Raw genomic sequence first — 25,805 nt, forward strand, 5'->3', positions numbered from 1 at the left:
TATCCCTCCAGCTTTTCGCAACCGACGCCAAGAAGTGGCTGTAACTTTAAGTGAACTTCCAGGAGGTAATCTCGAAAATTTGAATATTAAAAAACGATGTAGTTTTTTAAGACTCGTTATTTTTGTCAAATGTGCAAAAATTTGTTTCACACATGCCCAGTTTCAGTGCCTGATTGTTTATAGCACCTACAAATTATTTCAAAGTGCATCTTATAAGATTAAGTTTGACAAATACATCTTATATTTTAATGTTTTGTATCCCTAATAAAATAAAAGTTAATTTGCATGAACCCTTGTTTTATTACCCTAGATAATACAACAGTACCTATTGTTTTGATTTTCTAATTAATAAATTATTGAGTTTTGGGTCTGCCAGACAGAAGAAGAAGAGAAAAATAAGAAAATATTGGGACAACGTGGTCTTACCACTTGTTTAAGTGTCTTATTATTCTATAAAAAATTTGAAAACGAAATAGTTAGCTACAAGAATAGAAATATTTGATCCACATTAGTATCCTTCTACCGAGGCTGAGCTGTAGGCTACCATCGGGATAGTTTGTGATCTTCATGAATGCATGATGCAATGAAAAACCACTATATTAAAGATTCTTAAGGATATTCAAAGAACAATCGTCATGTCAAACAATAGTGACGAAATAGCATTTACTGATCATGGATTTGGATCCCAAGATCCATTAGAGAAAAATCATAGGGCTTCCTATGACCTTTCTCTGCCGGAGAGTTTGAAAAATCAGAAAATCAGCAAAATATCACTAGATGCACTCCAAGACCCAGGCACTTTAAATAAAGTTTCTCAAGAAATTGACAAGTTCCACGAAATTAGACTAGAAGATACCAACAACATAAATGATTGCTGAAAACAAATAAAAACAACAATAATTACTGCATCTTGAGAAAAAGTTTTAAGATAACAATCAAATAAAAATGACCGGATGACCCATGACATCTTAGATCCAATTTACGTTCAAAGGCTGAACAAATCCATAAACAGAGAACAATACAATGAAATACATAAAGAAATCCGAAAAATAATTAATAAAGTAGCAAAATGCCGATGGCTACAAGAATTCTTTTTAGAATTTGAGAAACTCGAACAATACGAAAGCTTGCATTTGAATACTAAACTAAGAGAATTAACAGGCAAAAGCAGAATTTACACGCAAAATATATTGCAAGACTCCCTTGGTAGAATTTTAAGCGATATTAAAGAGCGCTACACCGAATTGGAAAATTACATAATTTAAATTATTTAAAGTTGACCAAAGAATCTACCAGTAAGCAACATCTAACCGAGATACTAACCCACCTATTTTAATCTTGAAAGTTCAGAAGAAAATCAATAAAGCGAAAAGAAGGAAAGCTTCCGGTCCGGACGAGGTATCTGCAGAATTCCTACAGCTATTAGATGACGAAGTGTTGAAATTATCACCTTCTTCTTTAACAAGATATACAGCAGCGGTAAATTATCAAACAACTGTTTAGAATCAATATTTATAACTATCCTCAAAAAGGAATACCAGACAGTGCAGCGACTATCAACTTATTACTTTAATGAGTCACAGGCTCATAATTTTTATGAAAGTATTGCATTCTCGTATATATAAACTTTCTGAGGGGATAACTGGTGATGAGTAGTTTGGTTTCCCAAATGGTGTGGGTGGAAAGCTCTTTTTTGCATGCAAATACTGTTACGAAAGAGCATGGAGTTTAGGAAAAATATTTACGTATGTTTTATCGATTTCGAAAAAGCCTTTGATAGCGTAGCACTTACACTACTATTTTAATGCTTGGAGTCAGTTGGTCTGGACACGTATTACATTAAATTATTTAAAAATCTTTAGTACAATCAGGTTGCATTAAGGTGGATCAAGAGGTTTTAGCTAACGTTTTTATTTAGCGTGGTGTCAGAGAGAGATGTGTTATGCCACCGATGTTTTTTAATGCCTACACTAAACGAATTTTTAAGATAAATAGATACACAAATAACACCGCAATAATGACAGAGAGCCTAGAAGACCTTCAAACCATGTTAAACGTTATAAACAACGAATGCATTGAAAAAATACTAAAATTAGATAACAAAATTCTGGAAATGGCGGAACACTTCAGATATCTGGGTGGTTGGATTAACTGCAGGGTTAAAAGTTAAAAGTCTGTCATTGATCACACGTCTAAGAGCATTAAAGTGCTACGTTTGGTCTGCTTTATTCTATAGATGTGAAACCTGGACAACAAAAATAAAATTTTTTATAAATTAGAAGCGTTCAAAATGTGGTGTTACCGTCGTATGGTCAGAATTCCTTTTACAACACACACATCTAAAGAACGTGTGCTAGAGAACATGCACAAAGAGCGAGAATTGATCAACATTATCAACATAACAAAGGTCCAATAGTCCTTTTGATCAGTTTTTTTAATACGACGATAGCCAACGCCACGGCACACAAAGAAGAAAATTAGTGTCCTTATGATAAATCATGATTTTCCAACCCTTTATATACAGACATGAAATTAAGTAAATTTTAAAATTCTTATTTCTCAGTCGATATACAAAACATAATGTAATTAAATATGATAATTTAATAAATATTAAGTATCAAACATGTTAGAGATCTTCCTAACGTTTAATCAACTACAATACCGCTGAAGATAACAAGAAAAAATGATAAAATAACATTCTGTAAAAAATTCCCGCATATTTTGCAAGATAAAAAAACCCACAAACTTATTAGTGGGTGTGAAAGGATAATAATTGTAAATTGTGATACTCTTTTCCTGTATAATCAAACTTATAAATAGCCAAACTATTTGATTTTATTTTAATTAATCACAATGATATCGTTTGTGGTTCTTCTCTTAATATGTGTCAAGTTTGGTGACTCTGTTTTTCTGCCTGAAAAAGTAAGTTGTATAAACAAAAATAAGAATTAGTTCATACTATATAACTTATATTTCGATACATAAAAATACTTTTTTAAAAAATATTTATATAATTAAGTTCATTTAAATGGTTTCAAGTAAAAATTCTTAGATTAACAATATAATCTAAAATATACTACTAAATATGCTGTCTAAATGTGCTATCTTCTAGTTTCGCATATTACATGAGACTATGCTAACTGTGGTATTTCTCATAATACAGTTAGCCCTTTCTTAGATTAAAGCATATTCTGGTAAATGACTAATGTTAGGATTTTCCTTGGCATTATTTATTTCAATTGGCTCCAATTGTCTTTTGGAGATTTTCTTTTTGTATAAAATAACAGAAATTACAATCAAAGAAAGTACAAAAATAAGGTCCATTTGCTAGATATATGTATACTTAAACATTTCTGGTTTATTGGAATTATTTCTTTTAAGGCGGAAAATGTTGTTAAATTTCGGTGTGTTCATTAAATATATTTTTAGTCAAAGTTAATTTTTGGGTTTTTTAAAATAAGTGGCTGGCCAAATTTTTGGTCTTACAAGAAAAATTCTTGATTCTTGAAAATTGTTTTAGAGGATCCGTTTACTATAAGATAGATAACTACTAATAATTTTATTTGTTTGATTAAGCTTCTTGACGTAAATAACTTTGGTTATTTAGGAACTAACTAGGATAATTGAAAACTTTATCGTGTGTGCAAATGTTATTTAGAGATTGGTATGAAGCTATTTTTTTATGGCAGAGCAAATTAAAATATTGATGCCATATTATTACAAATAAGCAGAGATATGACATACTATAACTCATTCTTTAGACAAAATTATATAAAAAACAGCGAGCTAGGAAAAAGGAAAAATGCTTATCAGCAAAACTTACGAAAATGGTTCTTAACAAGTCTACAATAAGATTATTTCGAATATCATCATCATTTTCTTTACCTATATCCCTATGCAAGGTCGGCTTTACTAATTACATTTCTCCATAAGTTTCTCTCTTGAGTCATACCAATATCAACCCATTTTACTGGCATGACCTGCTCCTCCCAGGTCGTCTTGGTTCTTTATCTACTGTTTCTTTAACGAACCTGATGATCAGTAATTTTTTGTATTAGATGATTACCTCTTTTATTTTAGCAGCAATCCCTAAACTGTCCTTAATAAACTCATTCTAAATTTTTTTTTTGTTACTGCACTCATTGATCTAAATATTCTCATTTCATTCACATTCATTTTTTATTTCTCTTTCTTTTTAACTGACCACGTTTAATTCTATACATCATAGCTTGTCTTATGGCTGTTTTATAGAATGTTTTCCTTAGCTTCATCGAAATTTTTCTCTCACAAAATAAACCACTTGCTTCCTTCTACTTCACCCATTTAATACTAATTGTATTGCATAGGTACATAAAATTATTAATTTTGACCATCCAAAGATATCATTTTATTTGTAGCAATTTCTGTGTTTAAATAAACATTTCAAATATTCTGTTTTTATCCTTCTAGCTTTTAAACGCTTTTCCTTAAATACTTTTCTGCACTGCTTCAGTTTTTGTTCTATATTGCTTCCACTATTTCTTGCTTATACTACATAATCAGCATACATTAAGCACCAGAAAATGTTAAATTGTAATTGAATCTCATATACATTAGCTATTATCTGATCCACCACTAATGAGAATGAATAAGGGCTTAGCACTGAGCTTTGATGCAATCCTACTTTCACCTACAATTTATCAGTATCTCGCAAACCTGTTCTAACACTAGCTGTTATTTCCTAATTTACGTCTCCCACAATATTCACATATTCACCAAGGACTCTTTTCTTATTAAGTGTCCACTAAAGAGTCTCTCGAGGAACTCGATCATATGCTTTATCAAGAAAAATGAATACCACGTAAACGTTTGTTTCTTTATTCTCTGATTTCTCAATTACCTAATTTATAATAAAAATTGCATCTTTTGTTAACCTGCTTTGTATAACGTCAAAATGACTATCGGATATTTCATTTTCTTTGCGTATCCGTCTAACAATTTAATCTCTGATATATTTTCATATTATGTCTAAGAAGTTTTATGGTTCTATAGTTTATACTTTGTTTTATACCTGCCTAGTTTTGTGAACAGATACTAACTGACTGCTTCTCCATCTATCTGGCATTTGTCCCACTTCCATAATTTTATTAAATAACCTGTTAGCAAACTTGGTCCTGTATCCTCAAATGCTGTCCACCTCCAGGAATGTCATCTGGTCTAACTAATTTACCTTTTTTTATTTTTTTAAACTATTTAAACCACTTTGTCGTTTGTTATTTTGGTGACCAGGGGTTACTTGTTTCACTAACTCAACTGATTTTTCAGTAAGTATTCACTAAAACATAAAAAACGGCGTTTTTAAGTAAATATATTTCGATTTTTTTTTATTTCTATAGACTGGAAATCAAAAGAGATAATATGATTGTTTTATTGTCGTATTCGCATGAGTTTAGCACCATCTTTAAGCCTTTTCAGCCCAAACCTTTTTAAAACGAAAGGCTTAAATAAATTTAATAACACCTTATAGTTTATTTTAAAAGCAACAAAGTGTATAACAAATTTGTTTCAAGCCCTTTGTTTTGAAAAGAGTTGTGATGAAAAAAGTTGATGGTGCTAAAAGCATGCGAATACAACCTTTAAATCGTCATTATATCGTTTATTATTAAGCTTGTAGAAATAGAAAATCACAGTCTTTAGTAAAAAACAAAGCGGTTTATTTTTATTTAGGGTTTTTTCTGTTTATTTATTAGTTGATAAGTTGTTTTGAAAAAAAAACGGAGTTTTTGAGAATTTTCAAAAATAGTGTCTTTATGTTAAACCTATGATTTTTTTAAAACTCAACCTTCCAAATCAGTTAATCTTTCAGAATGTAATTTTTTTATGTAAATGAAGTAAATTATAAATTAACAATGGCATGTTTTGGCGCTGGTGAGGTTGTTACTTTCTACGTCACAAAAACAATAAGCGGACTTTATTTTAGTACTAAATGACCTTAATTTTCATGCATATTCTTACCGTGACCACTTTTGCTGTGGTCATTTTAAAGGTTTTTCAATGATCTTTAAAAAAAAAAAGTTGCTATAAGTTTTCCATAAAAAACTTTTTCTGGTTACTCAATATCATATGTTTGAATTTTATTATTCGATCAATACTAGTCTACATTCTAACAGCCATAACGATGTTATTACTAAGATTACGGTAATGATAAAACACTAATCTCTTTGTTTTATAAGCTTCATTTTATATACAAAAATATATTTGCGAAAAACCGTTTAAAATATGCTTTTTTGATATGTTATTTGTAAACTTTTAGTCACGAACAACTTAAAAAATATTGACTTTTTAAAAACACTTTTAAGAACATTTTTGTCGTAAAATTTACTATTGTAATAACTACCATGATTTTTTTTGATAAACTTTTTCCACCCTCGCGTAGGGGTGGTAACCAACCCCAGAGGACAATCACATATTTAAGTAGGGTACATTTTGATCTTTGATCTATTTTTCAACTACCCTAAAAATTTCAAGAAAATTGGTGTATGTAAAAAAATTCAGAGAATTTCTACTGTTTTTACCGTCATATCCTGGACTATTCCATAAAAAGCACTATTGGATAAAAATTTTTCTGTAAAATTTGTTTTCGGTTTATTTTTAATCTCTTTATGATAAGGACCGTTATGAATTTAGAATTATATTTTATTTTCAGGTATCAGCTGCGGAACCTGTTAATGTAAAACTTACAAAGCTTTTAGATGTCAAGGTAGAAAGTAAGGCTAACTCGTGGAAAAATGACTTGGGAAGACTTCTTTATCCGCAAAATGAGGACGTTGATCTAGGTAAAACTATTATTCGATGTTAATTTTAAGCTAAATTTATTATATTTGATTGCGTACGTATAATAAACACTACTGTTAAAATTATACGATCTTGCAGATGGGAGTCAACTCTATGTACGATTTCTATAAACTAAATTAATAATTGCCATAGTTATAAAAATTTGCAAATAAACTCAAACCTATCAGTTAAACCTTACAATTCTTTTGATTTAACTTTTGAAAATCTTCTGGTTTTGGAAATAAATATAATCTTATATTTTATCTAACCTCTAACTTTATTTATTTTCATTTCGTTACTAAACAACATTTTTTTTACTATTTTGGTTTTCCCCAAATGCATTTCAATCTTAAGCTAGTTCTGCTCTTCTGATTTTGATAGCTTATTATTTTATTGTTTAGTAAGGTTTAAGTAGGTTAATATAATCCCGTGCCTTCGAAATTGCCTAGCACATTTAAAGAATATTTGAAAAAATACTTACAGTGTCAAGTAGTATGTAAGTATTTAAACAAAATATGCAACATGTCATAAATACTTTGCTTATGTTTGATACTCTTTATAATTGTTTTAATGCAAACTTTTACTTTGGTCTTTTGCAACGCTGCCTTCATGTACTTGTATTTTTTTATTTACACAAATATACCTGCATCACATTGGTCAAAGACTTTTGGTTTGAGGCATATAAGTAGATCCAATTTAAATACATTTACCAAACGCTGTCCAGGCTAATCTTATGCGACGTGAGATCTCACATGTCTGGTTATCTCTGCAGAACCGAACTTCATGTCTTAAGTACTTATTACTGAGTTAGAAACGAGAGAGGAGACTTCCTTGAAAAATTCGCAGAAGACTCAGAACTAGTTGTCATCAACACATTCTTCCAATTACCACCTCGCAAGCTGTAGACGTGGAAATCCCCTCAAGACAGACCCGGGAGAATTATTAGGAATCAAATAGACTACATTTTAGTAAATATAAGTTTCCGAAACAGCTTTACATCTGTCAAGACTTATCCTGGTGCAGACTTGGAGACAGACCACGTTCCACTGGTGGGAGTACTTCGAGTCAAACTCAAAACAGTGCAGAAAATAAAAGCACAATCATACGACCTACGCATGCTGAAAGACCTTAATACGAAGATGAGAGTCTAAGAGAGAGAGCAAAATGTAAAGGATAAATACTTAAAGACAGATAGAATAATGAAGAAAAATCATGTATGACAGATGAGATCCTTAAACTAATGGGCGAGAGAAGAGAAGCCAAAAATGACCCAGACTAATATAAAACCATAAATATATTAATAAGAACGAAAATCAGAGAAGCGAAAGAAAAAGAAGCAAGGGAAAGATGGGAAGAAATTGAGACTCTGTAGTTAAAGTACGATAGTCACAATGAACATAGGAACGTTAAAGAACTCACAGGAAGACTAAGACAAAAGCAGAAAGGAAATACAACTGATTCTAATGGAAACATCATCTTGGACAAACAAAGTAAAATAAGAACGTGAAAAGAATATCTAGAAAAACCATTTGACGACGAAAGAGATAACAGTTTTGAGCTAGAAGAAGAGGTAAATAATGGACCAAGAATATTATAGCAGGAAGTTTATTCCGCAATAACACAGTTAAAGGATGGCAAAGCGGCAGACCCTGATAATATACAGGCAGAATTACTCAAACTAATGGACAACGAATCAATAGCAATAATCGCAAAGATATTCAACAACATATACAACTCTGGAGAAATACCAACAGAATGGCTGAAATCTGAGTTTATTGCACTTCCAAAAAAACTAGGAGTAAAAAAATGCGAAGATTACCGTACTATAAGCCTCATGAGTCATCTCCTAAAATTGTCCCTAAAGATAATTTATAAGAGAATCTACAAGCTCTGTGAAAGTCAAATTTCCCCCAACCAGTTCGGGTTCACAAATGCTGTTGGTACTAGAGAGGTTTGTTTTCAGTACAAGTCTTATTCCAGAGATGCAAAGACATCAACTGCGACGTATACGTATGTCTGGTTGATTACGAGAAAGCATTTGATCGAGTACAGCACGCTAAGATGATGCAAATACTAAAAGATGCAGGAATTAACAACAAAGATCTGAAAATAATTAGAAATCTTTACTGCAATCAGACAGAAAATCTCAGAGTTGAAGGTGAACATACTGACTATGTGAAAATCATGCGTGGAGTGGGGCAAGGCAAGGCTATTTTTACTATTAAAAAATTAAATAACGTATCTTTTAACCAGAGAACACAAAACCCGTGTTTTGAGACCAGCTTTTAGTTGTGTATAAGGCAGTTTGTGATATATGTGATTCCAGAGTTACATTGTTTGTTTTTAGATAAAAGAAAAAGTTATTTCAATATAGATAGTAAATACAGGTAGCCTTATTTGACTTACAATACTATATATTACAATTAGAAAGATTGTTGGACTTATAGTATATCCTTGTGGAGTGTCGCTTTGAATTACTTGTCTCGAAAATGAAATACATTGGTTCTAACTCGAAAAGTTTGTGCTGCTAGAAAATTTTTAATAGGTAGTATATGCCATTGAACATTCCATTCTTAAATTGTTTTTAATATAAGCTGTCGCCGTGTTGCATCAAAAGCTTTATTTGTGTAAAAAATACGGAAATAAATTTTTGATTGTGCAGAAAAGATTAAGTAAAGATTAACAAATATAAGCGTTAATCTTAGATACTTGCCAAATATTACATATTACTATTGTTCTGAAGCTATTTTCTTGTGGCATTTTAAATTAATTTATATTAAAATGGGAATAAGCCACAATTAAAGGTTAAAATACGTTTATTGATGTTTCAATTTTCACTTCGGAAATCGTTCTCAAAATACAAACATTAGTAAATTAAACAAATTTTGTTTTTTGTTACTTAGTGAAAAATTCTTCTAATAATTTAATTTTATCTGACTCATCTATATTGACAATTCAGACATACCTTATACATTTTAAAGTAGAAGACTTTAAAATGATATTGCCAATATTGTTGAGTTGCGTTCCTGGGACGACTTTACTTATAAGATAGTTCATTCGATTACATGAAATCAACTTTAACTTGAGAATATCCGTCAGAAAAGATCATAACATGTAATTCGTCTTTAAAAAGACAAATACATGCCATGATGACAGTAAAATTCTCCTGTTAGTGATTCCATAGTAAATAATGAGGAAAAAACCAGGAAAAAAACCTCATAATACTATCCCGACATGGTAAGTATTTGATTGTGCATTTAGTTTACCTTCAATAAACACCAAATTCCGATTTTATATGTTTGTTATTTAAAAAACATAAATGATGTATTCTCTATATGTTACTGACTTACCAATACTGGTATTTTCCTTTTAATAACTTCCTCTTTCAATATGGGTAACCAGATCCTACTACATTCTGCCGAGGAATTCGCGACACAATTGGTCTCATTTAGCATAAATAGAGCCGCTTTTTTGATTTTTCTCTTTTTACCATCCGTTTCTTTTAGGACTATATATGAATCATTCCATTGAACCCTATGTTCATTATCCCATGCGTGTTTACAGATTTGAGATCTATCAAATTCTCTATTTTTAATATAGGATTGATGTTCACTTATTCTAACATTTAATGGTCTTGATGTTTCACCTAAATAAAACTGATCGCATTCAGATGAGTCAGATAAAATTAAATTATTAGAAGAATTTTTCACTAAGTAACAAAATTTGTTTAATTTACTAATGTTTGTATTTTGAGAACGATTTCCGAAGTGGAAATTGAAACGTCAATAAACGTATTTTAACCTTTAATTGTGGCTTATTCCCATTTAAATATAAATTAATTACATATTACGTTGTTCTGTCGACACATTGTGCTAGTTTTATTGTTATTTAATTTATCTTATGCTTGTAGGTACCAAAGAAGAGTACGTACAGGTTCCCATGAAATTTTCATTCGCAATCGATAGAATAAATGCTTTACAGGAATATGAAAATACTTTTAAAAATATATTTGATCAGTGCAAATATCTGGTTGGAAAAAGTCAACTATCGTTTTGTCTCTTAAATCCAGCAAGAACATTGTCCGAAGCTGAACACGTATATCCAAGGAGCTGCAGAGAAATCTTAGAAAGCGGTGAGAAAATAAAACTTTTTAGAATGCAACTAAATATATTATATCTACCACAATATATTATTCTTTGAATTATTTTTGGGGTGTGTAAAATAGTTGATTCCTATCTGAGCGATTTCGGCTTACAAAGTCATCCTCATAGCTATGCTACAATTAAAATAACTAATATAAGTAACTAAGGTTTTACAATGTTTCTTCTTCTTCTAGTGCCGTTTCCATTAACGAAGGTTGGCTATAACCATTGAAAACTCGTCTCTATCTTCTGCTTTTCTTAAGAGCGTCTGTGTGTTTAATCTGGTCCAGTCGCGAATATTTTTTAGCCAGGATATTTGTAGTCTACCAGGACACCCTTTTCCTTCGATTTTACTCTTCAAAATCAGCTGCAACAACTTGTAAATATCATTTCTAAGTATGTGCCCCAAATGTGCCTTTTAATGGTGGTCAAAAGTTCTCTGTCCCTTCCCATTCTGTGCAACACCATTCCGTTTGTAATATGATCGGTCCATGGTATCTTCAAAATTCTCCTAAAGACCCAAATCTCAAAAGTTTTCAGTTTTCTCATAAAGTCAACATTAACAGTCCAGGCTTCGACACCATAAAGAAGAATAGAATGTTAGAATATTAAATTAAAACAAAAATAAAAAAATTTAATGTTAAAAGAAACTAAAGCTAAAGAAAAGTAACCAAAATTACATTTTAGAATGGAATTCACAAAAATATGAAGATAAACACAGTCCAGGTTGATAAGGACATAAAGGACAGTAATAAATTGAGTCAACTATTTTTTTTCTTGCCAGCAAACGTGACAACGGCTCAATTTAAATATTTTATTTTCTCTTTCACTTGTGGGATAAAGTTCAGGAAGATGTATTATCCTAATTTTTCGTAATGGTTCTGGTTCTGGTGGTGCAATTACCTTCTCAATAATACATAAACGGTGATCCTAAAACGTCATTTTATTGTCAGTATTCCCTTTCTTGTAAAGATAATGTGATGTGATCATCATTATTTAAGATATATGGACAGCTAGCTTTTTATACCAAAGAGCGTATTCATTGCAATAATATGACATCATCTGGTCGCAATGGTCATCTCCTGCCGTAAACTCATTATGTTTATTTATCAGTACAGGCTTTTTTTTTTCTTGACCACGCCGATTCGTACGTTTTTCATACGTGTATTAAATTCACTCGAAATATCCATTATTTCACGATAATCTCCCCATTTAATTATGCAAATACCTTATGAATTTTATTGAACCACCAATCCACCTTCTTTTTTTAGTTTTGTCTTTATGACTGCTTCAGGATTTCAAAGAAGGGATAAAGAGGTAGAATGAGAAAACATGTAGTTGATTCCATTTTACCCCAATTAGCCTCCTCTACTCAAATCCGACTCTCACCTTCACGCTGATCTCCCCTGTAAACCGAGCAACCCAACTGGAGATCCGGTATAAAACCCGGCTAGAAAGTTGGGTCGGGAACTGACGAAAACGGGTGAAATGGAAATCCCAAAATGAAGTCTGACGTTGGGTTAACTACCCAACCCTGTAAAAAAACCTTTTGTTGTGAGAGCTACAAAGAAAAAAAACGGGACTGTCTAACCTACAGTGAACTCGCAAACGAAATAAGGATAATGATTTAAAAATTTGTGCGTGGAACGTGAGAAGCCTTTATCAGCCTGGAGCCATGGCTCTGCTCATACAAGAAATGCCTAAGCAGATATCATTGCTTTACAGGAAATAAGGTGGACTAGGTCTGGCATCCTTGAAAAAAATAACTGCAATATTTACTAAAGTGGACATCCTACCCGACATGAATTTTGTACCGGGTTTATTGTAAGTAGCAAGGTCAAACATGATGTTAATGATTTCAAAGCTATTAATCATAGAATATGTCAAATTAGACTTAAAGGAAATTTCGCTAATATTAGCATTATTAGCATCTAACGGAAGAAAAAGAGGATGATAAAAAATACATGTTATATGATGCACTAGTCCGAGAGTACGATGAGTGCCTAAAAAATAACATTAAAATAATAGCAGGAGACTTAAAAAAGGGCATACAATCATCGGTGCAAGACACTGCTCTAATTTATTGGATGTTAGGTCTTTTAGAGAAGCAAACATGGATAGTTATCACTATTTAGGGAAAGCACGATTTAAATAGAGAATATCCAATTTAAAAAAGGAGATCGAAAAAAGGAGAAAAAAAATCGCCATTAATAAACTAAAAGATTCAGACATTGCAAAAGTATACAGACACTAAATAGAAGATTAAATTAGGACAGAAAACTTAAAAAAAGAAAAAGACATTAACCAACTATGGCAAATATACGAGATAGCGTGTTATGAAAATCGGTCACATATAGAATGAACGCAACATATCCAAAATCCATCGACGCAGGTTGTATACTACGAAAAAAAGAAGAGTATAGACGTCTTAGAAAAGAGCAAAAACGTATGGATTGACGTAAGAAGGGGGAATACGAAGAGAAATCTCTCAATGAGATACAAAGTTTATTTGATAAAAATGAAACGAGGAAATACTACAAATCCTTAAATAATAGCCGTCGAGAATTTAAACGACGATTAAAAATTTGTAAAAATGCTAACGGTGAAATTCTACATAATAAAAACTCAGTTCTTAACAGATGGGCACAACATTTCAGCGAACATCTAAATATAAATGATATTCAAGGAGATTACAACATAGACAATCAACAAAATATAAAACGTCAACTACACAGTACAAGGGAAAAAGTGTCAAATGCCATCCTAAAACTCAAAGACAATAGAGCTCCAGGAATCGATGAAATCTGTTTGGAAATATATAAAAAAGGAGGTTATCATTTTTTTTGCAGCAATCCATAAACTAATAGTACTTATATGGCAGAATGAATTGGTACCAGAAGGATGGTTTAAGGAAATAATATGTGCGTTGTATAAAAAGTGTGATACATTGGAGTGTAAAAACTATAAAGGCATTACTCTGTTAGCATCTGCGTCTAAAATCTTTGGCAATGTATTGTTTGAAAGACTTGAACATTTTACAAAGGATATTGTTGGTCAATATTAATGCGAAGTTACTGCGGGAAAGTAAACTACACATAAAATTCAAGCACATAAGCAGAACATAGATACACACCATCTCTTCGTCAACTTAAAAGAAGCCTATACCAGTGGAAAAAGAACTGCATTATATATTGTAATGATAGACTTTGGGATCCCACCTAAGTTAGTTAAGTTGACCCAACTAGCAATGAAAAACCTAAGCTCATGCGTTAGAATTAAAGGAGAAAACTCTACGTTCTGTGACATTAATAATGGCCTAAGACAGGGGGACGCAGGCGTGTCTCCTCTTTATTATTGCCTTAGAAAAGGCAAAGGCAAAAATCAGATAATTACATATTAAAATGAATGGAAATATTTTTAACAGATCGACGCAAATCCTCGCACTTGCTAACGATATATTTATAGTGAGCAGATGTATGAGGGACATGGTGCAGTGTTTTACAAGGCTTGCAGACAGGGCAAGTGAATTAGGACTTGTGGTAAACGAGGAGAAAACCAAATATATGTTGGTTTCAAAAACCCCCAAAATATCTAACAGAGAATTTAAATTAACAACTATACCTTTGAGCAAGTCAAAGAATTCACATATTTTGGATCGCTAGTAAGTGCAACAAACACGACAAGCGACCAAATGAAAAAACGCATAGCAATAGCAAACAGAATGGTTCACGGTCTCCAGAAACGTTTAAAAAATAAAAATATAAAACGTGCAATAAAGCTTAATATTGACAAGACCGGTTTTGATATATGGGGCTGAAACGTAAACCTTATCTCAAAATGATAAAAGACTTCTTGGTATTTTTGAGAGAAAAATTCTTAAAAAGATTTTTCGGGCCGTAAATAACAATGGACTATGGTATGAAAGATACAACTTTGAACTATACCAGTTCTACACCAGATATCCAGGTATTGTAAAATTCATGCAGAGACTTAGATGGACTAGACACATTGCTAGGATGTCAGATCACGCATACACGAAGATATTAACATTTTCAAAACCAGAGGGCACAGGAAGTAGAGGACGACCACGAAGGAAATGGATTGATGATTTGGAAGAAGACCTACAGATTCTAAGGGTCAGAAGATGAAGGGAAGTTGCCAGGAATCGTCAGGAGTGGCGACTTCTTTGTAAGCAGGTCAAGATCAACAAAGGATTGTCGAGCCTTTTATGATAATGATGACCTGTCTTTCAAATATGTTTATGTGGTTTGAAGATTTTTGAGTTTACACTCAAGCTTCAACTCACTATCGGTCGGATTAAGGTCTTGTAGATTTACATCGTATTTATTTGATGTACATCTCGTGATTTGAATATTGGGCTTATGAGAAAGTATGCCGTATTGGCTGGGTTATTTCTTCTGCTAAGCTTTACATCGTTAAAGTTGTTCTTTATGATCTGCACTCCTAATGAGATAAAGCTATCTACTTTTTCTAATTTGTCAACTATCAGGTCGAATTGTGTTTATACGATTTAACTTCCATATAGGTATTTTTACCTGTTGTTTTGGTTTAGCTTATGATAAATATATCTTCTGCATATGCTGTCAGTTGGACTGTTTTATTAATAATTGTGTTGTTTCTACCTTCGGATATTTTTCATACTACGTATTTTAGTGCTAAATTAAACAATGTCGGTGCCAACCCATCACCTTTTTTAATTCATCTGTTATTTGAAATGAGTCTATCATGTCATCTTGTATCTGTTCCTGAGCCAATGTGTCCGACATCGTCATTCGGATTAGTCTAACTAATTTAGAGGGTATTTTAAATTCACTTACACAATTTTATTACAAGTACGCCCCGTTTATTGAGTTACATGCATATTTAATGTCGACAAAAATATTATAAACATGTATGTCATATATCCGGGCTTTGTTTAAGACCTGCTTAACCGTTATCCTTTCTGATATTCTCTAATGATCTCATGACACAGCAAGGAGATTCCCCTATAGTTTTAACAGAGTAGCTTATTGCCCTTTTACAGATGATACTCTTATTCCACTCTTTTGTTATTTTATCTTTTCTCCATATTTTGTGTATGACCTCATTATATCCTTTTTGTTTCTTTCCTATCTTCCGACTTTGCACGTATCTATCGTCAACAACTTTGTTTGCATTAACGTTTGCCCAGTATGTCAAGGAGTTGACTTGCCTTAATTAACATTCTCGTCCCTAAATAATCGTTGCTCAAGACTTGAATGAATATAATTATCAACAAGACCTACAGTCTTGTTGATGATTATATTCACAGCTTTCATTCCTAGGTCCCTATGGAGGTCACAGTTTGTCACATATGAACAAGCATCTGCAACATTTTTAAGTTTTGGAATGATATTGCTATATTTTTTATTTTAACCTATTTCCAAAATAAGCTACCATTGGTCCACATGTCTTAATATTTGTTTGTAAAATAATTTTATAATAAAACAAGATGGTTCTTCAAGATGGGAATATCTAGAGAACAGACGGAATTATTGAATTACCCTTTAATGCAAATTATGTTGAAATGTTATGGTAAATTTTACCTAAACTGAATGTTATATTTTTCAAAGTGCAAATTTATTAAATTAATATATTATATCTAAGGACAATAAATATAATTTTAGGTCAGAATAAGTCAGGTGTGTACACAATCAAACCTAGAACAAGTAACAAGCCGTTTGCTGTTTTATGCGATATGGAAACTAAAGGTGGTGGCTGGACTCATATTCAAAAGAGGTTTGATGGATCTCAAGACTTTTATCTTCCTTGGAGAGACTATAAATTCGGTTTTGGCGATCTGATGGGTGAATTTTGGATTGGATTGGAAAATATTCACCATATGACAGGTAATACAATGTTAGCAAGTAATTGCACTGTAACTGTTAAAGTGTAAGGTTGCCAAAAGCAGGTTCTTTTCTATGCTAAATAGGTGTGGAGTAAACTAAGTAGCTTCACACTGAATACAGTCTTAGATTTATGCGTGCTTTGTTCCGAATAAAAGAATATATTTCAAGGAGTAACACTCTATAAAAACCAATATTCAGCAGTCACGGCTAATCATCATCATAGTTATTAACATCTTCACAAATATTTTGCGGTTCATCATTGAGCATCAGCAGCTCGGATAGTCTGAATAATGATATTATGTATTTCTTCAATAGTCGCAGTCTAGTTACATGTACTTCCTCGGTATACTTCTTGTTAAGAAGCTTTTTCGTAATATATGACCATCGCCGTGAAGACCTGTCGTGTTGGCGTTGACTTTGAGGCCTTCCTTGGTTTACCAACCGCTCTATTCTGTGATCAATTTGATGGATAATACCAAAGAACCTTAAAATTCCAGAGTAAACAGTACTAAAGAGACGCTGATTGGGTTTAATTTCATCTAGAACCGAGAAGTTTGTAAGGCGAGCTATCTATGAAACTCAAAGCAGTCGCCTCATATCCACAATTCAAAAGCGTATATGCGTCGTCTATCTGATTATTTGACTATCCATGTCACGCATGCTTTGTACAATAGGGAAAAAACCAGACTTAAAAAAAATCTCTTCTTGTTTGTAATAGTAATGTAACAATCACGCCAGACCCCGTTTAGTTCAGTCCTTACTGCTCATGCTAGTTGTATGCCTCTTTGAATTTTGGGTTCACAACTGCCTGTGTTGTTAACTAGAGCTACAATATATATATTATAGAGAAAACCAGCCATAGTTCGAGTTTCAGGAAACTGTTGTTGGTGATCAATAACCATAATTTTGGTTTTGTTGTAGTTAATTTTGAGTTCAAATTTAGCACTTTCTACATGGAGTTTTATTAAAAAATTTGTAATGTTTTGCTGGAGTAAAAGCTAGAAATGTAGCGTCAATTTAAGTTTTTTCAGAGCGAACTTCGGAAAAAAGTATGTTAGCTTCAGATTTAAACCCATGTAATCTTATCTTTCTCTCTTGTCATTTCTTCATTACTGAGGATAGTCATTTCTTTCAACATTCCTAACAATTTTTCTCCATTAGTGTCTATTTTCAGCTGCTCTAAGAGCTTCGTAAAATGAGTTTTTAGTTGAGCTGTCTAAGGTATGCGCAGCATTGTTCTTTAGCACCACATCTCAACCGCATCAATTTTTTGGGTGTTGCTTCCGCCAAGTCCAAGTCTCTGCCCCATATAGAAATATTGAGAATACAAGGGCAATCTCCAGTCTTATCTTAATATTTTGAAAGAAAGATCTGTCTTTCCAAACTTTGGTTAGGCGAATCAGCACATTTTTGGCCATACCAATACGTCTCCGAACTTCTGCGTCACAGTTACCATCGTTAGTTATACTAGACCCGAGGTAGACAAAACTGTCCACTATCGGGTATTCCTGTAACATCTGTCGACCACAGATGTTACAGGAATTATTTTTATCTTTGCTTTATTGATTTTCAGACTAACTTTATTGCTTTCGTTCTCAACTCTTCACAGGAGATTAAACATTTATTGCTCATTTGCTATAAGTGTAGTGTCATCAACAAATCTTAAGTTTTAGATTTTCCTATCAGCCACTGTTACTTCACCGGCCCATCCGTCTAAAGCCATACTCATGACATGTTTAACATAAATTTTAAATAAGTTAGATGACAACACGTATCCTTGTCTAACACATCTCTCGGTCTTGAATTGGTTTGAGAACTTCTAGTCTAGTTGTATTTTTGCTATTTTGGACTGGTACAGATTTTTATTAGGTGTCATCAGGTGCATTGCTGTGCCCATTTCTAATAAAATGGACCACAGATTTATCCAGTTTACACAATCAAATGCGTTTTTGTAGTCAACGAAGCATATAATCATAGGTACTTCAACTCTGTTGTGGTTTAAGATTTGTTCGCGTGTACCTTTACCGTTTACAAACCCCGCTTATTTCTGATGTATTTGGTAATGTAGATAGGTTTTTAATCTGTTTTCGATGATAAGAAGATTTTACTAGCGTGTGTTATTAGTGACAGTGTTCGGTAGTGTTTAAGTCTGGTAGTAGTTCCTTTTTTGTGTAGCGGGATATAAATTAAGGTATACCAATCAGATGGTCATCAAGTAATCCTTTTTTACCCAGTAACTCTCGTATGGCACCTGGTAATAAATCAATGCCTGGGGATTTATTTCTCTTTGGGAAATTTCTCTCTTTACTTCATGTAATTGCACCTTTGACTTCTGGGAGTCAGACAGTAGGTTCTCTAGGGTAGTCAGAGGGTGATTTTCTGCTGGTACCTCGTTATTTGTATATAGCTCACCACAGTAGTTTGCCGATGTTTCCTATTTTTTGTCAATATTTTCGTTAGTGTAATGCGTTCCTGAGAGAAGAGAGTAGAAAGTGATGGCCTGATATTCAGGTACATATGGTGTGTCCGCAGACATCTGGTCCGTATCGGCGTATAAAGATTTACAATATGCCCCCCAAATATCTATACCCTTGTCCAAATCCGTCTGTATATTGCTTTTATCATTTTTAATAGACCAAGATTTCTGTTTGAATTTACGTGTGAGTCGTCTTGCTTTATCGAAGAGTTTTTTAGTGTTATTTATGTCGGCATATTATTGAATGATACTGCAGATTTTCTCTACATACTTGTTCTTCTTTCGTCTACAAGCAGCCTGGATAGCTCTAGATAGCTGTCGGTACTTAAAATTCCTAAAAGAATTTTTAATAATAAAATTTCAATAGTAAAATATATTTTCGTGTGTTGGTTAAATAATGTATTCTATTTTACTAAATGTTTGCTTTGCATATTGACAATGATTATATTATTAAATTTTTTTTATTTTAAATACTTTATAAACGATATAATTAAAACACCCCATCGGTCTATATCATAATTACAAAACGTTTTCGGAATCTATATTCCATCATCAGTGTAACTAGGTGTACATGTTTTGAGCCACTAAAATATTTGGGTAAAAACCCGTTAAATGTCATTAGTTTAAATTTCTGTTACATTATTAGAACTTATATGTTGAGATGTTAAAGTTACCAGTGGAATTGATAGCATGGCAACGTAAGACTCTACATATGGTTGCTTGATCTTGTGACAAAATTTCTACGAGGACTTGTTAATAGCAACTTAACTGCTATCAACAAGTCCTCAAAGACACACAAATTTTTTTTGCGATACATGGTATAAAGCCAGCTAGAGGAACTTAGTTTCCTAGTAGAGATTATATTATTATTGTGGGCATAATTAATTATTGGTATTAAACACTGATTTTTATCGCTTCATAATTTTAACTGCTAAACATATAACTATTGCTTCTCAAATTATAACTTTTTATTACATTTTAGCTTTTGAAATAAGCGAACTTCTCGTGGAAGTAACTGACACAGATAAAAAGAACAGTTACGCCCAGTACTCATCGTTCTCAATAGGCAACGAAAAAGATGGTTATATACTAAATAACCTTAAAGGGTTTTCAGGTGATGCTGGCGATTCACTATCAATTCATTTGAATCAAAAATTTACGACTCTGGATGTGGATCAGGATACACATTCCGGAAATTGTGCACAAACATTTGGTAAAAAACATTTTTTTTTTAATTTGTGCTAAAACTTTAAGTTCTTTATATTTTAGAGGGCGCTTGGTGGTACGCGGATTGTCATTATAGCAATTTAAATGGGAAATTCATGACTATAGTGCTTCCTAAAACATATGATTATCATGGATTAGGCTGGCGCACTGTGAAAGAAAAGGATAATTTGGCCGGGTCAAGAATGATGATACGACCAATTGGAGAATAAAATAAGTTTTTTTGAATACGCAATAAATTATAATTTTTCTTAATATAGTATTATATATTTAAAACTAAACAATAGATATGTTGTAACAAAAATATTTAAACAAGAATTTAACTACGCAAAATTAAAATTGTTTTATTTTTGAAAAATACTTCTATAATAATAAGAAAAACATTATAAAATTTGAGATAGTTAACGGCGTTTTTGGCATTTTTTTCATACGCCAGGCGCAGGGCCCAAATATTATGTAGCTCATTCTCTACTAGCAAGTTCATCAGCTCTTTTATTACGGTGTATTTCTCGATGGCATGAAATTCATACCAGTGGGACACTGTTATGTTTCGCCAGTCTGTTGAGTTCTTCTGAATATTCAGACTAACTTTTTTTTGTGCCATATTACCAGACTCCAGTAAGATTCCGTCGTGATCACAATCTGACATACGTCGGTACAGTGAGAGAAAACAAAAGACAATTACCGTTGGAGTTTATAAACACCAATCAACGACCTGTTTATTCAAGTATGTTTGGATTTCAAGAAAATACTACAATAGTACCCTATGTACCCAAGAAGGGAAAAAATGTCATACTGGACTCAATTATGCACAATAATGATCAAATGGACGAATCAACAGATGACCAACAGAAGCCAGAGATTATAACGTTTTATAGCTAAACTAAGGGTGGGGTCGACACTGTTGACAAACTTTGTGCCACGTATAATGTAGCTCGAAATACCCGGAGATGGCCAATGGTGATTTTTTAATTACTTATGAATATGGCTGGAATAAACTCCCAAATTATATATCTGCCAATAATCAAAATGATAATTTGCCTGGTAGAATATACATAAAACATTTGGCCGCAGAGCTAATTGACCGTGTCTAAAGCGTCACTCCATGGTGGAAAATATCTCTTCAGGTATTCGCAACCGACGCCAAGAAGTGGCTGGAACTTCAAGTGAACTTCCAGGACGTAATCCCGAAAATTTTATTATTACAAAACGATGCAGTTTTTGCGGTAAAGACAGTAAGACTGGTTATTTCTGTCAAATGTGCAAAAAATTTATTTGTTTCACACATGCCCATTTTCAGTGCTCTGATTGTATATTGCACCTTCAAAATGTTTAAAAGTGCAACTCATAGGATTAAGTTTGATAAATACATCTTATATTTTATTGTTTTGTATCCTTAATAAAATAAAAGGTAATTTGCATAAACCCTTGTTTTATTTTTCACAATTGATGAACATTCATCATTTATTAATTATTTTGGAAGCTTATATTATTTATTGGGCCCAAATTACATTTTTTGTTTAAATGATATTCATAAAGAAGTAAAACTTTATAATACATCAGTATTATTTTGATTTTCTAATTAATAAATTATTAAATTTTGGGTCTGTCAGACTTGGCGCTACTACTGGTGTTACAATATGGGGCGCCACCAGTGCAAGGTTAAACTAGCGATTCGCCTAGAGTAAAAAAGAAGAAGAAGAGAAAAATAAGAAAACGTTGGGACAACATGGTCTTACCACTTGTTTAAGTGTCATCATTCTTAAAAAGTTTTGAAAAAGAAATAATTAGCTACAACAATAGAAATATTTGGTCCCCATTTGTATCCTTCTACTGAGACTGAGCTGTAGACTACCAGCGGCGTAGTGGGTGACCTTTAGATATGAAGTTTATTATGACATGGCTAGTATTTTCACCCTCTTAATTTACCGATTGACTGCCGGGATACGCAGTCCCTCCCTTCTTGTTTAACAGCTTCGGGTGAACGAAGTACGAAGAGAATAAGTCACCCTTTGTCCCGAAATAAGAAATAGTGCCAAATTTTTTTTGGATACAACGGAAAACCACTATATTAAAGATCCCTAAGGATATTTCAAGAACAATCGTCATGTCAAGCAATAGTGACGAAATAGCATTTACTGATCATGGATTTGGATCCCAAGATCTATTAGAGAAAGATCATAGGGGTTCCTATGATGTTTCTTTGTCGGAGGGTTTGTAAAAATCAGAAAACCTACAACATATCACAAGATGTACTCTAAGACCCAGACACTTTAAATAAGGTTTCTCAAGAAATTAACAAGTTCCACGAAATTAGACTAGAAGATACCAACAACATAAATTATGGCTGAAAACCAATGAAAACAATATTCACTGCATTTTGAGAAAATTTTTTAAGATAACGAACAATTAACAAATGACAAAAGACAAATGACTGGATGACACATGACGTCTTAGATCCAATGTACGGTCACAGGCAGAACAAATCCATGAACAGAGAACAATACAATGAAATACATAAAGAAATCCGAAAAATAATTATTAAAGTAGCAAAATACCGATGGCTACAAGAATCCTTTTTAGAAATTCAGAAACTGGAACAACGACACGAAAGCTTGCATTTGCATATTAAACTAAGAGAACTGACAGGCAAAAGCAGAATTTACAGGCAAATATTGCAAGACTCTGTTGGTAGAATTTTAACTGATATTAAAGAGCACGGCACCGAATTGAAAAATTACATAATATGTAGAATTATTTAAAGATGACCAAAGAATCTACCAGTAAGTAACATCTAACCGAGATACTGACCCACCTATTTTAATTTTAGCAGTTCAGAAGACCACCAATAAATCGAAACAAAGGAAAGCTTCTGGTCCTGACGAGGTATCTGCAGAACTTTTACAGGTTTTAGATGATAAGAGTGTAAAAATTATCACCTTCTTTAACAAGATATACAGCAGCGGTAAATTAGCAAACAACTATAGGATAATTGAAAACTTATTATTATTATAATCGTGTGGGCAAATGTTATTTAGAGATTGAGATTGGTATAAAGCCGTTTTTTGTGGCAGATTGATTATAAGAAATAAGCAGATATATGACATGCTACAACTCATTCTTTAGGCAAAAGGGTATAAAAAATAGAGCGCTACGAAAAAAAACTGCTTTTCAACCAAACTTAAGAAAATGGTTCTTAACAAGTCTACAGCAAAATTATTTCGAATATCATAATCATTTTCTTTACCTATATCTCTGTGGAAGGTTGGCTTTACTAATTACATTTCTCTATAAGTTTCTCTCTTGAGTCATACCAATATCAACCCATTTTACTGGCATGACCTGCTCTTCCCAGGTCGTCTTTGTTCTTCCTCTACTATTTCTTTAACGAACCTGATGATCAGTAATTTTTTGTGTTGGGTAATTACCTCTTTTATTTTAGCAGCAATCCCTAGACTGTCCTTAATAAACTCATTCTAAATTTTTTTTATTACTGCACTCATCCATCTAAACATTCTCATTTCTTTCACATTCATTTGTTGCTTCCCTTTCTTTTTAACTGGCTACGTTTAATTCCATACATCATAGCTTGTCTTATGGCTGTTTTATAAAATGTTTCCCTCAGCTTCATCGTAATTTTTCTTTCGCAAAATAAATCACTTGCTTTCTTTTACTTCACCCATTCAATCCTACTTGTACTGCATCGGTACTTAAAATTAATAATTTTGACCATCCAAAGATTTTATTTTATTTGTAGCAACTTCCGTGTTTAAATAAACAATTCAAATACTGGAATTTGTCCTTCTAGCTTTTAAACGCTTATTCTCACATACTTTTCTGCACTGCTTCAGTTTTTGTTCTAAATTTCTTTTACTATTTCTTGCTTATACTACATCATCAGCATACAATAAGCACCAGGGAATGTTACATTGTAGTTTAATCTCATATACATCAGCTATTATCTGATTCACCACTAATGAGAATGAATAAGGACTTAGCACTGAGTTTTGGTGCAATCCTACTTTCACCTGCAATTTATAAGTATCTCCCAAACCTGCCCTAATACTAGCTGTTATTTCCTAATTTACATCTCTCACAATATTCACATATTCACCGAGGACTTTTTTCTTATTAAGTGTCCACCACAGAGTCTCTCGAGAAACTCGATCATATGCTTTTTCAAGATCAATGAATACCACGTAAACGTTTGTTTCTTTATTCTCTGATTTCTCAATTACCTAATTTATACTGAAAATTGCAACTGCTGTTAACCTGCTTTGTATAAAGTCAAAATGACTATCGGATATTTCGTTTTCTTTGCGTATCCGTCTAACAATTTAATATTTCCTATATTTTCATACTATGGCTAATGAGTTTTATGGTCCTGTAGTTTATACTTTGTTTTATACCTGCCTAGTTTTGTGAACATATACTACCTGACTGCTTCTCCATTTGTCTGGCATTTGTCCCACTTCCATAATTTTATTAAATAAACCTGTTAGCCAACTTGGTCCTGTATCCTCAAATGCTGTCCACGTCCAGGAATGTCATCTGGTCTAACTAATTTACTTTTTTTTACACTGTTTGATAACACTTTTTCATTTGTTATTTTGGTGACCAAGGGTCAGTAGTTTTACTAACTCAACTGATTTTCTATCAAATTCTTTATTTAGTGAAATGTCCAAAAAAAATTTCCATTTCTTTTCACATCCTTTCCGTGAAATAGTATTTTATTGTGATGGGAGTCCGGCCCCGATATCTAGCAGATCATACAGCTTTATATCGGTTGTGACAAATTATTATACCAGTAGGTAGTTAAAATTAAATATAATCTAATTTTCATACTGTTTGCAACTTAAAGTTAAATGTGACAGTTGTGCACTGAATATCGTAGAATTCTGTGAGTACAAAACTGCATTATTAATAACCTTAAAATCAGAAGTTTAAATATATTTTATATATTTTACATATTTTATCGATTTCAATTCAACTTATCGATTATCGACAAAAACTTTTTGCTGGTTCTTGCTTCTAACAAGTAATTAGGCTAGGCTGCTGTTCAATTTTATTAAGTGGCCAGGTCCGGCTTTAGATCCTCTGTACCAATGTACGTAAATTCTCAGCGGGAAGATGGATGAACCGGAATCAGCTACTACCTCACGAAATATACCCACTACGTCACACACATCTTACTCCAATGCATTAAACAGTTTCAAATATCCTTCAAAAGTCCAAGGTATTATACTTTCAACCATACAAGGA

At 32.6% G+C, this 25,805-nt stretch overlaps 1 protein-coding gene across 3 annotated transcripts in view; it reads left to right on the forward strand.

Annotated features, from left to right (window-relative positions):
* The first annotated feature begins 2,814 nt into the window (after positions 1-2,814).
* LOC140445457 (microfibril-associated glycoprotein 4-like) overlaps positions 2,815-25,805 on the forward strand; it is a 61,104-nt gene continuing 38,113 nt past the window's right edge. For 2 of the 3 annotated variants that reach the window (XM_072537485.1, XM_072537486.1), the window contains exon 1: positions 2,815-2,922. In XM_072537485.1, the coding sequence (XP_072393586.1) occupies positions 2,854-2,922 (69 nt within the window). In that variant the 5' untranslated portion in view covers positions 2,815-2,853. Of the gene's footprint in view, positions 2,923-6,685; positions 6,816-10,723; positions 10,946-16,621; positions 16,844-20,301; positions 20,533-20,588; positions 20,865-25,805 lie in introns of those variants that run through there. The other variant, XM_072537484.1, reaches the window with a different exon arrangement.

Source organism: Diabrotica undecimpunctata, chromosome 7, assembly GCF_040954645.1.
Source record: "Diabrotica undecimpunctata isolate CICGRU chromosome 7, icDiaUnde3, whole genome shotgun sequence".
Lineage (NCBI taxonomy): Eukaryota > Metazoa > Arthropoda > Insecta > Coleoptera > Chrysomelidae > Diabrotica > Diabrotica undecimpunctata.